The 19,833-nt window shown below is 46.0% G+C and overlaps 1 protein-coding gene across 1 annotated transcript; it reads left to right on the top strand.

The window, feature by feature from the left end:
* The first annotated feature begins 923 nt into the window (after window positions 1–923).
* GMNC (geminin coiled-coil domain containing) lies at window positions 924–7,809 on the top strand. The gene is made up of 5 exons (XM_062006028.1): window positions 924–1,088; window positions 3,728–3,884; window positions 4,040–4,125; window positions 5,517–5,633; window positions 7,168–7,809. Exons 1-5 carry the CDS (start codon window positions 924–926, stop codon window positions 7,807–7,809), a joined length of 1,167 nt encoding a protein of 388 aa, XP_061862012.1.
* The last annotated feature ends 12,024 nt before the right edge of the window (window positions 7,810–19,833 follow it).

The raw sequence follows: 19,833 nt of genomic DNA, 5'->3' as shown, positions 1-19,833 counted from the left end.
CATCAATAATTACAATAAACAGGAAGGGTTCCAGAGAGGCTGTTTCAGATGAACAGAATTAGAGGTGATTGTTACTTGATTATTTTACACTACACATTAATGTGTAATTACTACGACGACTTGAAGCTCTTCTACCATTGTGTACAACGCCCATGCACAACTTTGCACAATTAGGTCTTTCTCTCTCACACTGACACCATTTGTCTTTCCATGACAGTCACCCAAAATGTGTCTCCCCATATCTACGAGGCTCTTGGGCTCTGATCTGGTGGTCCTTTACCCATGTACCATCTTTTCCTCTCCAGTGGTACCATGAGTTGACATGAATTCCTTGAGCTCAGAAAGCAGAGCACTATCAAACCCCAAACCAACATGATATTGGCTGTGCAGAAGGAACAATGGAGTGACCATGGGCTCTCTTCATGCCTGCTTTTTGCTCCAAGACTGTGCCTGTACTCCTCCCACCACTTCTCAGAGGCAAACAGCATGCCTGAGCATACAGAGCCCTGCCAAGAGGAAGCGGAGTCAGAGCCACCAGCAGTGTGCCAGGCAAATGGCTCCATCCAGGAGCAGCCTTGAACCAGCAATGCTTCTCCCCACACCCACATCCACACAAAGTGGGAAGGAAACTTTGACCTGCTCCTTGTCCCTCCCTAGCTGTACTGTTCACTGATCTCTCCTCTCTCTGCAGCTGCCCTCTGCTCCCAGGGAGACACGAGGTGAGCCAGGGGCAGCCCTGCCCTTCACCCACCAGGCCTCCCCACTGCAGGCTCTTCTGCACCTTCCTCTGCCCCACCCCTGGCCAGGCGGGCATGCTAACAGGCTGCCTGGAGCCGCCAGGAGCGGGGCCGCGTGGCCGGGAGCGGAGGCGCTGAGCAACCTCGTCCCAAGCAGCAAGGAGGGACACGGCTTCCCCTTCCGCCATGGCCGCGGGGTGGCGGGCGCGAGATGATGACGTCACCGGGGCGGCTCGCCTGGCCCAATGGCGGGGCCCGGCGCTCCCGCGCCTTTGGGGCAGCCAAGATGGCGGCAGCCTGGAGCGGCCCCGGGCCGAGGCCGCGCTGTTCGCGGCGGCTGCCGGGGCTGCTGTGCGGCCCTGAGGGCTACACTAGCCTAGCCTGGGGTTGCCCGCCTCATGGCCCGCCTGGCACAGAGCCTCCTCTGGCAGCTGTCTGCAGCCTCGGGGCAGCGGCTCGTCCTGGCTTTACCGGCTCCGCCTCCCCGGGCCCGTCCCTGGCTCGTTACTGAGCGGCCCGAGGCAGCTGTCCTGGGCTGGGGCCCTGCCACTACAGCGCAGGAAGCCCTGAGTCGCTCCAGTCACAGGCAAAGGGGCTGAACCAAGCCAGGGAGGGCTGCAGTGCTGGGCCTCGGTGCGGCTCGGAGTCGTTACACCAGCTTCTCTTTCTTGTTAACCAAGAGATGCTCCCACCCGGCTCCACGCAGCCACACAGGAGAGGGGCTGGCACCTCAAGAGTGTTGTTTTCCAGAGCAATTGTCAAGTGCACTGTGCAGAGCTGGGGTTTGGGAAAGCTGAAGGGTGCCCCAAGGCTGGGTGCGGTGTGACTTTGGAGCATGAGACCTTCTTGAAGTATCTCTGTGGGAAAAAAATCCCAACCCACGGCATAATGAAGGTGGGAGATGGCAGGGACTTAGTTTGGTGTGGCTGCCAGTTTACCTTGGGCTGCAACCTAGGGAAATGTGGCAGTAATAAAAGGATGGAAGGCAAATAGCCCTTGGGGTAACAGTACTGGGAAGAAGTGGAAACCCATTGCCTAGAGCAGCCTGGCCAGAATCACCCCCCCGCTGCCTCCAGGCTGTGTCCCCAGGCAGGTCGGGTTGCCTCTGCGAGTAGCCCTTTGCCAAGGCAGGAGGCAGGACCCTGACTGAACAGTTGGTTTTTTATTAAATCTATTCCCACTATCCCCTACACTATTCAAAGACAGACCCTCAGCAAAGAGCTGTTTGGTTTGATCGTTTTTTTTCCTGGGAAAACCTCAAACCTGTTGATTTTAATTGCTGTGGGAATCTGATGTGAATCAGAGGTCACTATATGCAGACAGTCCCCATCTTTCACATACCTGCATTTGGCTTTTGCAACATTGCCCCTTATGATAGTAAATCACTGTCACAGCACTTGCATCCTGCGGTCTTCTTCTGGAAGCCTGGGGCTTGACAGAAAACTGATTCCCACTATAGCAAGACATTTGCAGGAGCTCCTCATTGCAGACTGTGTTGTTCTCAAACCTGCATTTTCTTCCTCAGAACTGGCCACAGAAGTGCTTTGAATCATATTTACTTCTACACACCCCTTGGAAGCTGTGGAAAATCCACTCCCTAGCCAGGCATGTTGGGCAAACTTACTTCTTCCTGCTGGATTTTACAACTGCAGACGAGGCTTGAAAACAAAACAAAACAAAGAACTCACCAGCAACACCAGCAGCCCTGTTCTGAACGTGTGGGATGCTTCCCTGGATCCCTGCTTGTTTTCTGGAATGAGACTCAGACACACCGGTTCAGTGCTGTCCTGAAGTGTTATGGAGGCTTTTTTCCCTTTCTCTCTCCTCCTTTTCTTCTCCCTCCTTCCTTGTGTTGATTTGTGGGGCCAGAATGACTTTGATTTCAGCAAGTTTGCCGTTATTCACGTCACAAGTTTGACAGCTTTACACCAAATCAGATCGCTGGGTTTCAGGAAAGCTCTGAGGCGTCACTGGGAGCTCCTTTAGATTAAACTCGCCTCCCCGGTCTCCCCCCTCTCCCCCTCCTTCAGAGCCATTTAAACCTCTCTGGGGTTTTAACAGAAACATACTCCCAAGACCTGCATTTCATCCTGCCACTAACATGGTAAGTGCTCGTTGCATTTTTCTTGACCTGGAGACAAAAAAGGAGAAGCCGATCCCTTTGCCTTGGGGGCTTGCAGTAGGTTTTGTGCCCTCTTTAAGATGGAAAAGGAAGAGGGCTCTCCTCTACCTGCAAGAGCAGTCTCTGCTGCTGTGCCTTCCCGTGCGTTGTCTGCTTGAGGGTCCAGGCTCTGCCGTTGCTTTACAGAGACTTAGAGCTGCCGCAGATGAGGCTTTTTTGGAGGAGGGAAAAGGGGTGAATCCAGAGACAACCCCAGGCTTTGCTACCGTGCGGTCTAGGACTCCTGCAGAACTGCAGGGGCAGAGGAGAGTGTAAACAGCCTTGGAGGTGACTGCTGGGTTTGCTCTGCTTTAGAGCTGAATCAAGCCCCCAGGGTGGGAGGAACGGACTGGCCAAGGACAGCCTGGGTCCTCCCTTCACCTGAAACCCACTGAGAGCCGTAGGAATTGCAGAAAATTTCCCAAGGGACTGCAGAAAATGCAGCCACCGTCCTGGCACACATCTGCTCGGAGCCCCTCTGCTGCGGGGGTGCGGGGGACGTAGCGGGGAGGGAGGGGAGAAGCAAGTCCCCAGGTCAGGGCTGGGAGCTCCCAAGGGGGCAAGGGCGGCCGCGGAGCTCCCCTGGACAGGTACCTGAGCAAACCCCAGCCGGGACGGGAGCGGGAGGGAAGGAGGGCAGGCACGCAGCTTCCCCGCGGAACAGGGACCAGCTCACGACGCTGGGATGCTTTTTTGCCGGGATGCGGCGGGGCCGGAGCGGAGCTGACACCACCTCCCCTCGAGGCCCGGGGCTGGAGGAGAGGAACGGGGAACACACAAGACCTAATCCGCCGAGCGCCTCACGGCCACCGGCCCCTTTCCTCCGCAGAGCACCGGCCGGCCGTGCCCGGAGCCGAGCTTCGCCGGGGACCCGGGCTGCGCCTGCCCCTGGTCCGCCCCCACTGCGGTTTCCAAGGAGACTTGGGCCGCCATCTGCACCGCGGAGCCGCTGCCGAGCCGGGGCCGGCGGGAGGAGCGGCCGCCGGGTGAGTGCGCGCCCGCCGGGGCTGCGGGGACGGGACGGGACGGGACGCGACGGGCTCGGAGTGGCCGCCGGCTGAGCGCGCTCCTGCCGTCCCGGCTGCGGGGGACGGGGGTCGGACTGGGAGCGGGCTAACCCCTCGGGTCTGCTCCCTCCCAGGGCAGTTCTGCAGCCCGCAGCCCGGTGCCCAGGACGCGGCGTGGCGAGGAGACCAGCTGTCCTCCCAGCTTTACCGAAACAAGCAGGTAAAGGCTCCGCGACCCCCGGCAACCTCAGGTTCTGCTCCTGAGGTTCCTGAACTCCTACCGCACCTCCTGGGTTGCTTTAGGGGACGCCTCCCTCACGCTGGCACGGACGTGGGAAAACGGTGGCAAACCTCATTATTTGGGTGGGTTTTATTCCTTGCTTGAAGTATTGGTCTCTCCCCTGTTGTCCCATGAAGATGGAACAACCGTTCCTAATGGGATCTCTATTCATCCCTCCCTCCTTAAGCATCTTCCACCAGCTACCTTGAAGCTAGAGAACATCACGGGTGTCAGTCTTCATGCTGTTGGCTTCATGGTGTGTCCTCATGAGTCCATCAGGACCAACTTCAGGAGAAATGATGCCACCAGAATTATCTGCTTATATGGAGGATCAACCATTCTGACAAACAAAGCATTTCCTTGATGCTTTATTTTCTCTCTTCTTTCCTTTTTTGTAAATCCCATCAAGCAGCAAGAGAAACTCTGAATAGTCCTTGATGAAGGAAACCCAGACAGATCACTCTGATCAGATACATATTTTGACACCTAAGTTGATGGAAGTTTATTTACTAACTTCACTGTCCTTGGAATCATAACCCTAGTTCAAGACACCAGTGTCTACCTCAATCATTTAAATCTCTGCTTTTCAGCCTATGGTCAGCAGGTACCTGAGGTTCTTGGGTCCTTAGCAGAACATCCTCTGTCCTCCTAAAGGAGCCTCCAGAGCAAAATGAGAGGAGGCAAATGATGAGGAGGCAAAAATCTCTCTGCAAATACACAGAATTTGTATGAAAAATGTTAGATTTCTGCAATCAAAACATACCTGTTCAGCTCTTGGGACCAGGGATTATTTTAGCTCTGTACAAGTACTGGGACTGGCACAACAGGGTCCAGGATTGAAGAGATCATGGAGTACTACTGCATCAGAAAGAATGGCAGCTGCATCTTCCTTCTATACTCTACCACCAGAAATTGTTAGTCTGCAGCTCTTCCTTCTTCTTTCTCACCAGCCTGATATAAATAGAAGAGGGGTGCAAAGAGATGCTTGCTTGTTCTCAGGAGGATATCTGGCAGCTGCTGTCATGCCCATGACTGTTTCTGGCTGTTCACAGGGCTACCTGTAGTTCTTTTCTGTTATTATTCCATGGTTACAGATTGGGGTTTTTTTCAGAGTAAAGTTTTTTTTTAAACACTCAATAAGAATAAAGGAAGTCAAAAGTGAAAACTGAACAGTCAAGCCACTTAGATTTACAGAGACAAGAGGCTGGAGGGGGTGGGTTGAGTTCACAAAGCAAACACCCAGATCATCAAATCCAAGCAGCCTGTACCACAGAGCAGTTGCTATTAAGTTACAGAGTCAACACCTATTCATCAATATCTCTATTCCACAGCTTCAAGATACTTTGCTTCAGAAGGAAGAGGAACTTGCTAGGTTACATGAAGAAAATAATAACCTCCGTCAATACCTGAATTCTGCCCTGATTAAGTGTTTAGAAGAAAAAGCCAAGGTATTGTGTTCTAAGCTGTTGTATAGACGTGTGCAGAAGAAATGGGTTGAATAGGTACCTGCCATTAAAATATGTGGGAAGTCAAAGAGTGTAGACAGCCTGCAGTGTGAGATCTATTTAACTTCACAGAGGTGCCAAATTGCTGGTCAGGACTCTAAGGTGACATTTTCCCCCAGGAATGACTTCCTTTCTGGTTCTGGCTGTGGAGACATTATACTCCATGGCAAACTAAATTTATTTTATAAGTAAAAGTTAACAGAAGTGAAGCTTATAAGCAAGGTAAAATTATTCCATCTAAAGCATTTTTTCAGTGAAAAGTTCAAATTTGAACATGTATTTCTTGAATGTGTCTGTTTGGCAGTTGTCCCTTTTGATAAGGATTGTTTTTCCCTTTTTTATGCTTTGGGTGGCTTCTGGCTTGCCTTTTTTGTCATCTTCTAATGGTATGTTTTATTCATTTACTTTAGAATACTCATCTATTATTTTTCCAATTTATTAATTACAAATTTGTGGGGCTTTTTAAAAGTGGAATACAAAATGAAACACTTTGGGTTGATGAAACGTTCTGTTAAACTAAAGGTGAACAGGGTTAAGAAATATTTTGGTCCAAAATGCATCTTTTCCAAAATGCAGTTGTTTCTTGTCAACTTAAAGACATTTTTTACTATTCCAGAAAATTTTACTTGCCCATAAAACCAAATTATTAATTATTTGCTGAGCTCTGGGCGGTGGGCATAAGGAAAAAACGCCTGTAAAAAAGTAGCAGACTTTCTTTTCACATCCTATTGCGAGTTGACAGTGTGACAGGTCTTCCCTCCCATGCCAAGACCTGGCTCCTGGCAGTAGAAAAGGTTTTCTTTGTTGGGGACAGCAGGGAGACATGGTCACCCCTCTGTGTCACATGGAGGAGAGTCCAGTGTGGAACTGTCATGAGAAGTGGCTGAACAGTGAATTCATGACATGGTGGGGAGCTTCCTTCTTATTCCTGCCTTTCTTTGATCATCCATGGATGCCTGAAGGGCCCCTGTCCTGGGATAATGGCAAACAAAGGCAGATTAATGAGCTCAAAGCTGCATAGTCTGCTGCTCTGAGTTCTCCCTGGCCAGGATCACACCTTCCTCAGTATGACTTACCTTTGCATCCTCCCTCTTTGTCCAGCTGCCACATTCCCCCCATCCCCACCCCTATGCCAAGCGTGCTGGCAGCAGCAGCACAGGGGAGTGCCATACAGCCAGGCGGGAGCTCTCGTTTCATGCTGTACTGAGGGAGAATGCAACCAAAGCCCAGACCTTATTGACACTGTGTCAAATTCTTCTCTTTCAGAGACTAGGTTGTTGCAGAGACTGTAAAGACATGAAGTAATTAGTCATATCCATATGTTTAAGCACAGGCTGGAAAAATAAAGTGTTTTTTATAAAGACGGTAGTAATCATCTTGCCCTAAAACTTGCTGCTTTTTGGTAACTACAGATTCAGACTTTAATCTTCTCTCTTCACCTCTGTTGTTTGTTTTTTTAATACCTTTTTCTAAATAGAAACTGCTATCCTGCCATGGCCAAAAAGACTGTGCTATTCTCAAAAGTACCAAGAGGAGATTAAAAGAAGACTACTGCTTTGTTCCTCAAGAAACTCCTCATGCTTCCAAAGCTAGAAGGAACCTCTTTAATGAATTCACTGCCTGTGAAGAGCAAGCCAGCCCTGCTGTGGACAGCTGGGTCTTGCAGACTTTAGGATTAAAAGATGTCAACACCATTGATGAAACTTCAGCTAACTACAGTGCCCTGTCTTCAGACTTTGGAAAAGACACCTACTGCCTGAGCCCTGGTGAAGCAACAGACTATGACAACAGTGAAGGAGTGGCAGCAGCATATAGCTGCAGCCACATGCCCTCAGCTAACAGCAGTACCCATCCATGCAGTGAAAACTCTCCCTTCCTTCCTCAGTTTTCTTCAGCACCATGTGTCTCACCAGTGCCAAGCACTTCCTCCCTCCCAACCTACGGGTTGCCTTATTTGACTGGCGATTTGTCACCCAACAAAACAGAAGTGGCCTTCACAACCTCTGTAAGTCCTCACCGCAATGTGAGGACACACACCTTCCACCAAGGACAAGCCTTTGTGTGCAGGGATGATGACGGAGGGTGGAGATTCACCTGGGTGCCCAAGCAGGCCGAGTAATGCACCTATGCTGAGGGCCAGCCATAGGGCACGTAGGAGACCAACACTTCATCTTATGCTTTAGACAGGTTCAGGCATAAAAAAATGAGAGCTTCTGGGCTCTGTTAAATGCTGTTCTGTCACCCATCTCCTCATTGCCTCTCCAATTTTCACAGGTGTTGCTCCAGATTGCACTGTGACAATTTTCTGCCCTGGGCCTGATGTACACACTGCATTCACTTGTGCTTGTGTTCAGATACCTGCTTGTACTTGTTTCATGGTTTTTTGATCATCAGCTATTCCTTGTTGACTGGTAGTTTCCAAGCTGGAGTGGTTTCATCTTTGATAATCGTCTACACATGCACCAAAGTGGAAAGCATTTTGGGAATACAGTTTGGAAATAGCTCCTCTCTCAAAAATATCCACAGATGACAAAGGAGGCAGAGGATCATCAATATCTAAGTGATTTAGGTCTCTCTTGCCTACACAGATTGCCTTGGTTAGGGCAACCATGGGTATTCATTAAAGTGCTACACTAGACTGACCTACTTGCAGTCACACATGCTGTCATATTCTTTGACAATGCCTCAGAGTGAACAGGATTTGCTTCTATTGCCTGGGGACAACAAGTAATTCAGTAAGTTCAGGGGATTATCTTCTGCTGTGATTAAAAGACTAATGTGTTTACTACACTGTATTGTAAACATATTTTACCTGTCAGATAAAAAGAATATAAAAAAATTTAGCCCTGGTGCAGAAACTAGAATTGGAGATGCTGTAATGACACTGCCATGGCCAGCCAAGGCCCTGGCCCATTGTATTGGTAGCAGAAATGTTCTCATCTGTGGGCATTGTACACTTAGAGCACTTCTTTCTTCTGCAAAGGATGCATTCCCTTTGCCTGCAGCATTCCACAAGTCTTTTGATGGATTTTCTTCCATGTCTTCCTAGCTGATGTTGAAAGCCCTTATGACAAGCTGCTCCTAGCTTCATAAGCAGTTTCTGTGGCTTCAGTGGGGCACTTTTGCAACATCAAGAGCTGTATGTGTGAAACTGATGATTTTCTTTCTAGGGAACAACTTCTTGATCTCCTAGTCCCGATCTGAGAGTACTCAGAGGTTTATCTGCTACCAACATCAGTCCAGAGTCAAGCTGCTTCCTCCTCTTCCCTTAACCCCAAGCTTCCAATGGGCGAGGTTTCTCCTGGTTTGGGGAGGGAGTATCACTTAGAGGTTAGAGTGAGGCTTTGGGAACCACAACCCTCAACACCAGCCTCTCCGTGTCTCAGAGAATGCTTTTAAAAACAAACAAACAAAATCTCTGGAGAGAAGGTGCTGTAGCACTACACGTGACTTTTAGTAACACTACTGATATGAAGTCAACTGACATGAAGTATGCTCATAGAGGAATATTTTGTGTTACCTTTGTTTTCTGCTTTACAGTAGTTTGATGCTTAAGTATGGGGGGGGGGGTTTGATTTGCTTTCAGAATGGTCCCACTGACATCAAGGAGGTACTTCAGTTAAAACAACAATAATTGAGAATCTCCTTCCAGTGGCTTATTTTCCTATAGAAAAATGGATATTCCTTTATTTTTAGAGGATAAAAATATCTCCTAAATAGCCTCTTGTGCCTTAGAATTGCAGTATTTGGGCTTCTCCATCAGGAGCAGTAGCAATTTCTCAAAAGACTTTTAAATAAAAAAACCCCTCTGTATTTCTAGGTAGTTACTTTAAAGCCAGTGATACAGCAGACCTCCAGAATGGGCAATCTGAAAGCATTGATTGTTTTAAAGTCCAGTGCAATATTGCCTACAAACAAAATCAATCAACAAAAAAAGGCCACAAAATCCCCCCCTAAAAATGCACATGGAATAAATGAAAGTATTTGTTCATGGGTTTTGTTGTAGCCAGGAAAACGTGACCAGCTGATGAAGACTGGTTAGACAAGACCACTGTTTCTAGAGCATTTTTCTCCTTTTCAGTGAAAACAGAAGGAACATCCTGTCCTACAAACATCTCACTTCTTGCTTAAGGCATGTTTTCTATTAATCTCCTCTTGCCTTACTGCAGAAGGTAGGATTGAAAAGAATACTCCTATCACTAGGACTAGGGGCAGTGAGTATAAGCTGGAATATAAGAGGTTCCAAAGAAATACAAGGAAGAATTTATTCCCTGTTGAGGTGAGGGAGCACTGGAAGGAGCTGCCCAGATGGGTTGTGGAGTCTCCTTCTCTGGAGACATTCAAACCCACCCGGACGAGTTACTGTGTGACCTACTCCGGGAAGTCCTGCTCTGGCAGGAGATTTGGACTGGATGATCTCTCAAGGTCACTTCCAACCCTTGAGATTCTGTGATTCTGTGTATATTTCAATCCTATGGAGTCACCAGCAGTAACACCTACATTTGTCCTCTCAGCAAATATTAAAGAAGGGATTATTTTCTCTAAAGAGAGAGAAAAACTTGCTACCTGTTAGACTTTTCCTTTCCAAATTTTTATATCTCTGCATGTGAGAACTTCTACAGAAAGCAAGAACAAAAGTGTCAGGTCTTTGGTACAATCTCAAAGTAGAGTTTCAGTAGGATCAAACTGATGCTTGAACCTTTACCAGCCTTTTGTAAAGCGATAACTGGCCCCTTGTCTCACAGCAAATAAATTATAGATGTCATTGAATAGCTCAGTGAATAATTTATCTGAATGAATCCACTTCTTTCCATGTAGGTTTATGGATTTTACTCAGCATAGAGGTGTTGAATCCGGTGGTAGAGATTTCTGTCTGAGCTCACTTACTGGAGCTCATTTGAATTGAGGACCCCATGGTGCTGCTCCTGTCAGCTGACAAATGCTCCGGGACTTGCATGTGCAACTTAAAATTCTGATTTAGACAACTGCCTGAGCAAAGATCACTGTGGCAAAGGGAGCAGAGTGGAAAGGAAACAGAAAGAAAATCTTCAAAGCATTTATGCAAATAACTAAGGGTGATATATTTTTCCCTAGCAGCATCATTTGAGCAAGTATTTTCTGAATTGTGAAGAATAGAAGTAAGCTACTCATTCCATCTCTAACATCAACCCTCAGTAAATAAGTCAGCCCCCAGGTGAGGACTAAGACACTTTTTTTTTTTACAGAGAATAAAAAAAGCAGGAGATTCCCACTGAATTCAGTGGATTCATTGAGGATGAGTCTCAGCAACAAAATTGGTCCTTTGGTCAAACTTTGCTCTTATTGCTCTGAGAAAGCCTTAACTTAGTCTCAAATAGGTTACTCACCTCTAAACTACCAAAATCCTCTGAAAAACCTACGTTCATGCAGGTGTAATAGGTGATGAATAACTTGAAGACCTCTTGTTGCAGATTACTGTCAAATATGTAGGAAAAGTACTGGACTGGTGCTGATTTCATCTGCTGTCCACATGGCTTCCTTGGGCCCCAAAACAGTAAAGCTGTGGTCCTGCTGCAATCTTATCTGCTTTTACCTCTTGGTAAAAATCTTTATCTACTTTAGATGGAGGCTGGAGCAGCAGCATTGCTGCTGACGTGGTACTAGTGAAGCCGAATTGAGCTCTTCAGTGCATAGGTGCATGGTGTAGATACAGATTCAACTTAGGGTGTAAAAATCAAGCACAGAAATGGAGCCTAACACACCATATTTTTCTTTATGGGATAAAATCCTGGAAATGGTTATTTGCTTTTAATTACTGTCCAGCTTGCATCATAGTTCTTTGGCCTGAGAAGACATGGGAGAGAAGGTCTTCTTTGTAAAAAGCCTAGACTAGGCCTTGAGGTGGGGTTTCAGTCCTGTTTTGTGCCCTAGGCTGACTGTTTGTCCTTTTGTATCCATTCCCAGTAGGCAAATCAGAGACAAAGCCACCCTGCTACTCATGAAAAGTGTGAGGTAAAGCCCAGGGAAGCCTGTGACATTCTCATGCCACAGAGGGAGCCAGAGATCAATAAAAACAAAAGCAGAAAATAGAAAAAAAACTCCAATTCTTCACATAGCAATCTCAAATAAGTAGCCAGGAGACAGCAGAAATGAGTTTCAGCTTGGTACTGTACTTCAAAAACAAACCAAGCAGCTAGAATAGAGCATCAGGAGACAGAGTTCTGGATTCTGATATTACTTCTAGAATGACACTTAATTTCTGTGCTTTGGTTTCTGTGAAATCCACCACTGGATCAGTTCATAGCAATTGAACAGGATGACATGATTCTTGCTGCTGCAAACTGTGTGAGAAGTTCCCTTTCACCAAGGAGAAATACCAGGCCCAGATGGCTCTGGGATGAGGAAGTATAACATTTGTTTTATTTTTTTATCTGAAGTTAGTTTGCTTTATGTGAATGTAACAGGTGCAGCTGCACACCTCAAAACAAACCATGGTTTTAGAAAGGTATGCTAACAGAAATGAAAGTTAATTTAACACTTAATATGTTGAAGTTGATGATTTGTGATTGAAAAAGGCCATGATTATATGTATATGTCAATTTTACCAGTCTCATTATGTCCAATAAAACTTAACATCTAATTGATACAATTCTTTCTGCCCACTTCAGCATCTATTAAACCATGTGGCTGTTGCTCACACTGCACAGCACCATACCCACCATCTACAGAGGTCTGAAAGGAACCTTTACTTCCTGCAAGCACAAGAGTCCACACGTGGAGGTGTAATTTTTGATCATAATATAACACAGGTAAAGATGTAACAGCCAGAGGTATGCTCATTTCAATCTGGGCTTGCACAGCATCTTGCAGTAATTCATTATTGTTTTGACTCAAATACATTCCATGCAACACAATTCTTAGGCAGAGGCAAGTGTTGTGCTTTTCTTCTGTTACTTGTGCCGTATCAGGTGCTCTCACTTTGTAGAATTATACCTTTTTTCTTAGGCAGCTAGACATCCTGGGGCAACCTGGCTCATCACAGTACTCTGAGTACTCCTGATGTTGGCTCTGAAATGAATTATCAAATGACGCTGAGGTGATGTGTAAAGAGACTAGAGATGAGAGAGAAAAGCATGAGCAAAGAATTCAAACCTCTGTTTAATCAGCTATACTTGACAACAGAAATAAAGCTGTGTTACTTATTAACTTCCCTTTCTGATCATGGGTAGGTTTATTAGTAACCATGCACCAACTGGGACCAGAAGTCTATTTTTTGTTGGAATGTTTGTTTATTGCTTATGAACAGACACAGAGTGAGCCTTCTTTAATCTATTTTGCCCTCCTCTAGGAGCCACAATGAGTCTACTAGATGATTCATAAACACTCTGGGGCTTGATGGCAGGTAGCTGACATCCTGTCATAAAGAATCACAGAATGGTAAAGAGATATCAGTCTATAAATAACTTGTGGAATGAGCTGCGATTCCTCTAAAATGCCATCTCTTCAGCCATTTCTCTGCTACTTTAGCTGTGCATCATCAAATTATTTCAAGGCTTAATATTTACACAGAGTGCAGTCCAAGGAAATCAGTATAATAATGGTGCTCAAAAAACAGGTTATTAAAAAAAAATCAGTATGGACATGGAGATCTAGGAGGTCTGAAGTTCTTATTTTCCTTATTTAAAAATAGATGAATACAAAAAGAGCACCAGGGTTGTTTAGCCTGGAGAAGAGGAGGCTGAGAGGAGACATGACCACTTTCTGCATCTAGGAGAGTGTAGAGTGGTGGGGGTCAGTCTCTTCTCCCAAATAAGAAGTGATGGGACAAGAGGAAGTGCTCTCAGGTTGTGCCAGGGAAGGTTTAGATTGGAGATTAGAAAGAAATTTTTACTGGGAGAGTTGTTAAACACTGGCCTGGGATGCTCAGGGAGGTGAGGGAGATATTTATGTATCCCTAGGGATGTTTAAAAGATGCATAGATGAGTTGCTGAGGCATGTGGTTTAGTGATGGGCTTGGCAGTGTGAGGCTGGTGGTTGGACTCAGTGATCTTAAAGGTCTTTTCCAACTGAAGCGCGGCTGCGGGCCGACGCTGCCCGGCTGCGTGTGCCGGGGGCGGCAGCAGCGGCAGCCTCTGGCCAGGGTGCTGAAACGGCCGCGGCCGCCGCCTCCTCTGCGCCCCTCGGCTGCCAAAGCGTCGCGGCGAGCAAGCGAGCGTCCGCACCAGAGATCAGCCCCAAAGGTTGTGCCACCAGCACGAGTTAAGGCGGGAGGAACACTCCTGCCCGATTACTTGCAGCTCGAAGGACACTGTCACACAAGATAGCCTTTGGTTAGGGACCAAGTCACAGAATAGTAGAGGTTGGAAGATCCACTCCTACCCCCTGCTAAAGCAGGTTAACCTGGATCAGGTCACACCAGAATACTTCCAGGTGGGTTTTGAAACCTCCAGAGAACACAGCCTCCCTGGGCAGCCTTTGCCAGGGCTCCCTCACTCTCACAGTAAAGAAGTTTTTCCTTGTGTTTAAGTGGAACTTTGTGTTCCAACTTATGTCCATTACCCCAAGTCCTGTCACTGGGCACTATATAAAAAAAAAAGTCACTCCATCCTCTTGACATCCACTTTTTAGATACTTATAAGTGTTGATGAGGTCTCTCCTCCATCTTCTCTTATCTAGGCTAAGCATCTCCAGATCCTGCAGCCTTTCCTCATAAGAGAGATGTTCCAGTCCCCTGAACATCTTCTAGAGAGAGTCCAACAGAGGGCTATGAAGTTCCCCATCTCCTGAGCTGGGGAGTTCAGAACTGGATGCAGTATTTTGCATGAGGTCTCACTAGGACAGAGAGGGAGGAGAACCTCTCTCAACATGCTGGCCACACTCTTCTTAAGACACCCCACAATGCCATTGGCCTTCTTGGCCACAAGACTTTTCTTTAATCTGGAGATAATCTCTGTCTGATGACATGACAAAGAGAAAGCTATGTGAACAGGGCTACATCCTTGGTAAATGTAACTGACACTGTTTATAGGTACAAACAGTGCTGGGCTCTTCTGCTCAGGATGTGAGGTAGCTGGGTAACTGGCAGGCTCATTCCAGAGGTTGCATGCACAGCCAGGAATCCTACTACATATGACTGCATGTGGAGAAAGTATAAACTGGAAAGCTACCCTTAATCAGTGTTACAAATTGTATCTTATTCCAGATACAGAAGGAAGATATTATCAACTGCCTCCCAGCTAAGGTAGACAAAATAAGAAATCCTTAAGAAGCAGCATCCTTTGTAATCTCTGAAGCACTGCATGTTTTACTGAGTATCAAGCTCTAGGTATTAAGCTTGATACTACAGAAACTTCTTTGTAATTGGACAAGTGAAATAATCATTACTGTGTTATAGGGTTATGTAAACTATCCAGATAGGAATAGAGCCTCCAGTATATTGGAAATTGTATTCAAAACCATTAACCACTCTGTAGTGAATTCTGCTCTCATTTCCACTGAGTCTGTTCTCAAATTGCCTCCCTCTTTTCTAAAAAGTTTTTTTCAAGTTACACTATTATAAGTGGGACTTGAAGTACATAGCATTATTCTTTTTCCCAACATTCACTCTGGAATTACATGACAGACAGCTGCTAAAATGTCTTTCGGTAAGAGACAGAACAGAAGAAATGAGCTACCTTGATGCTCCTGCTTTCTTACCTTTTGCCCATCCAGTCCCATTTGATATCCAGTAGCACAAAATCATTTGATTTCAAACAATGTATAAAAAAAACCCCCTATGTAGATAGAAAGCTTTTATGCACATTTGGCTTCTCTTAGAAGTTTACTTTTTTGGTTATAAATTCACACGGTTCCAAGACAAGTAACTCCTCTTGCTAAAAGTACAAGCTCCTGGCCAGGCCTAGACGGTCTAGTGTAACCCAAGTCAGTTACAAGTTCTGAATGTTGCTGTGAAATGGCAATTTGACTCAGTAATATTCACACTCAGTTAGAACTGTTGCACATACTTTAAATTCCAGTTACCTCAATTGGACATAGAATTAAACAGAACAGGTGAAAATGACAGGATCCTTATTTGCTTCAGGAAACAGGGCTAATTTTGATTACCTATAGGTCATGAAATATTTAATGATACCTTTCTGCAAGTGAATGAAGAAGTCCTGATTTAACACTGGTAGGTATTGTTTAAACCTGCCAGTTTCATTTTCCTGCAAAGATTGATATTAGCCTGGTATTTTTTTCTTGCCTCCCTACTTGAAGCAATCAACAGTACTGCTGTGTGAAAGAAGCTACAATTGCTTCAACAGAAGTATTTTTCTGAAATAAATAGGTAATTTCTGCCATCTGTAAAACCTGAACTCACCCACTGAAGTCAGCGTGAGTTACTACTACCTCGAGAACAAAAGTGGAGCAGAAAGAGCTTTAAGTTTCTTCTTACTAAAAAGCCTTTTATCAGGATGAAATATCATTGCCTCAATGGCCCTGTGGCCATTTCAGAGGTATATAAACACTTGCTACCTATCTGTTAGCCATTCAATTACTAAGATCTTGATACTGTGTAAATATTTAACTACAATAGAGAATATAAATCAGAGAAAGTGATTCTGTTTCATTCCACTGGTGGCAGTAAATCACAGGCTGTTCAGACTGCTAGGCTACACCCAAAGAACTGAGCTGTGAACACAGGCAAACATCCCCTAAAATTTCCTGTAAAGCAAGTCCTAATTAAATTCAGTATTCACAGGAGGAAGACTAGCAGTGTTCCACAACTCCAGATGCCAAGAGCACTTCCAGACATTTTTACTATATCAGCCAGAAAGGAAGAAGCTACCAGCACCCAATCTTCTCCAGAAGACGTGATCAGAACATGAGAAAAACCTGAGAGAGCAGGTGCTATTGAGTTTGAGCCCCCAGATACTAATAAAGACCCAAGAATTGCCACAGGAACAGCCATTCTATGTGGTGTTACTCTGGAAATGCACTGCTGGGCTCCCCCATCGGAAGAGAGACATGAGTTTTGTCACATCTCATTTCCTAAATGCACTGCAAATTGAAAGAGTCTCCAAGGACATAGCCTTTTCAGTGAGGAAAAACAACTGCAAATGCATGGACTCAGTGCTCAGCTTCAGCAACAGTCATCAAGGACTGAATCACTGTCACCATTCTTCAGTGAACCCACCCTGTCAATACCCTTTCTTTGGCCTTCTAATGTACAAGCCTTTATGACAGCTCTTGGGCCAGGATGATGGGTTACACTTCCACATTTCTAAGAGATACCTAATGCTACTGCTCGCTGGTGTTTTCTGTCAGGACTTTATCATCACATCCACATTTCTGCCTGTGCCATCCTCTGCCACCAAAACACTTCAGCCAGAAGAGCAATTAGTGTCACCACAGTAGCTTATAGGGCTCCGCTGTAGTCTTGAAAGGGTCAAAGAGCCAAGGAACCAGCTATCTTCAGAAAATAAAGGAGTGGGACACTCCTACCAGAAAAGTGTGTCCAACCCTGACAACAACACATTACCCAGAAGCACCTCACTCAGTGCCTCTGCACACCCTTTGCTTTGCTCTGGAATTAATACTTTAGTGGAGAGGAGAGCAAAGCTTGCTCACAAAAAGTTGAGAAATGGGTTTATTTCCATCCTTTTACAGCTTGGGGTTGATGCTCCCTGCTTCAGGACACTTCATCTCACCAGTGCCACCTGGCGAGCCTCATCTCAACACCCATGGGTAAAAGGAGGAGGGAGCAGCCAAAAGGCCTCCTGGACCAGTTGAAATCCTCTGTGAGAAAGCATAAACACAGTGAAGGCAGGCAAAACCCCTTCCACACTATTCTCAAACTTTTCCAAGCTGCATGGCCTCACTCAGGGCTGCTCACAGTGGAAGTTATTCTTTTGCAAGAGCTGATTGGAGAAATCCGCCCTCCTTTTCCACTTGGCCCATGTGCAGGTAGAAGTTCAGCAAGTGTCTGCAAGCCCCAGTGCATACAAACAAGCCTTGAACAGCATTAGATTTTGGTTTTCTCTACCCCTCTTATGGCCTCCCCTGGCTAAAGTCAAAGAAACACTAAAGCATCCAAGTAAATCAGCCTATTGCATTTCCTCATCAGCTTAAAATGCTCTCCTTGGTGCCAAAAAAATGACAATTCTCTGCAGAACCAGGCTTGCAGGATAGCTGTATTGAAGTTATTTCTTTTTGCCTTGCTTTCTTGAAAGGCATGTTGGCAAGGGAATACATTTCCAGACCCTCAAGTCCAATGCACCGTACTGAGCACACAGAATATATGCATGGCTCTGACAGCACAGAGGGTGTCCCAGCATGAACCTGCTCCACAAGCACTTACTTCTACCATGGCTATCCCCAGACAAGTCAGGCTAATTGTGCTGTAACTTACAGCTGCTAAATAAAACCCTGTCAGAAGACAGGAGCCCAAATGTGCTTGTGTTAGCCACCCTGAAGGACAAGGCTAAACACCATTAACCACCCTGAGCTGAAGATCTTTAGGGCTGAGTGAGTCCCTCCTCAATCACTAATTGGCCAGGCCTTGGTCAGTTGTGGGTTCATCTTAGAATTGACTGGCATTAGCCCTGTCAGCTACAGGGGAAGCTTCTGGCAGCTCTTTGTTTAAAGAAGCCACCCTTGTAGCTCCCTGGCTACCAAATCCTGGCCCAGGCAAAACCACTACAGTTACAGTAGTCAGAGCCCTGGACTGACAGCAGTGACTCAGCCCCTCTTGTGTGGCTTGAACAGAGGAGAGAGATGAACAGAGAGGCTGGTGTTGGCTGTGGGATGGCTGGGGTAGGGTGTGTTCCTAGGATAGCACAGTTGCTCCTTAGCACACAATGCAGGTGATTTATTAACAAAGCAGCAAACTGAGTATCCCCAACACTCATACTCTGCAACACCACACAGTCCTCTGTCCTGCATCTGAGCAGTTAAAACCTTCACAACTACTTCTGTCACTAGAAAAGCTCAGACTGCCTATGATGAACTGTAGCACTGCACTCTGCTCTCCTCTTCCACAGCAACAGGCAGGAGAGGAACAGAACCCCAAAGAAAGGTGAATGAAAAGAGTGAGTTATCCAGTGATGGAAACAATCAACATTTACCATAATAATTATTTGCAACATATTATTTGAATAGGTCAAACCCTCCTGTAAAAAGCAGAAAGTAGAGGATGAATGTCAGCTCAAAAGAAGGAATTGGGAAGTTGCTTGGGAATAGTTGAGAAACACCCATTTTACAGCACATTTTGGGGAAGTTTTGGAAGGCCAGAACAGAAATAAAACTATAACCTTCTTCTTGCTGTTGCCCATGTCCAAGTCAGGAGAGATAACGTGCAAAGGGAAGTAACAGTCAAAGCTGGAGTAAAAGGGAGTAACACTTGTATGTATGTATTATTGATTTTTCAGCCCACTCTGGAATTGGCTGTTCATTTCAGCACGGATACACTCAGCAGTTTGTGGCACACTGTGCTGTTTTGCTCTACTGGCTGTGTTGTGCCTGCCAACATTTGTTGAGAAATAACAGGAGGTCACACATGCTGTCAAAAAAAAATACCCCTGGCACAGTGCATAGAAAAAGGCATTGTATTAGTGGCAATGAATTCAGACCTACTGATGGTGGAATTAATGAAACCCATGGCTGGCACTACTCACATCTCAACGGAGGCTACAACAAACAAAGCAAATGCACTGGCCACTAGCCCATAGGATCAGCAAACCATGCTTGCTCAAGGCAGCTGGAGGCCCATTGCCTTCCCTGGCAGGCCCTGAAGTGGAGGACAAAAATTGCAATATTTACCCAGGACCTCTCATCTCTGACTAAGGCAACAAGAAACCAAGAGACAGAGAAGGAAGGAGATAAGTAATGCTTAAGGAGAGAAAAGGGCAGTGAGTGGTGAGGAGTATTTGATGCTTATTTTACTCTGGCTTTCTTGGTTTATGCTCATTTTGATCTAATTACAAGGGAGGTACATCTTTCCCTTCAGTTCTTACTGGCCCTGAGGCTAAAGCCTCTCCTGAGCACCAGCAATCAATCTTCTCAGGTCTCCTGAGTGCTTTCCAGTCCCTTTTAGGAAACCCTCAGAGATATGTATATTGGCCTTTGTCTTTCCATTATCTTTGTTAATCAGAGACAACTAAAGATACATATATTTCTAGACAAG

The sequence above is a fragment of the Colius striatus genome, chromosome 12, assembly GCF_028858725.1.
Source record: "Colius striatus isolate bColStr4 chromosome 12, bColStr4.1.hap1, whole genome shotgun sequence".
Lineage (NCBI taxonomy): Eukaryota > Metazoa > Chordata > Aves > Coliiformes > Coliidae > Colius > Colius striatus.
This window is presented reverse-complemented; position numbering and strand designations above follow the sequence as displayed.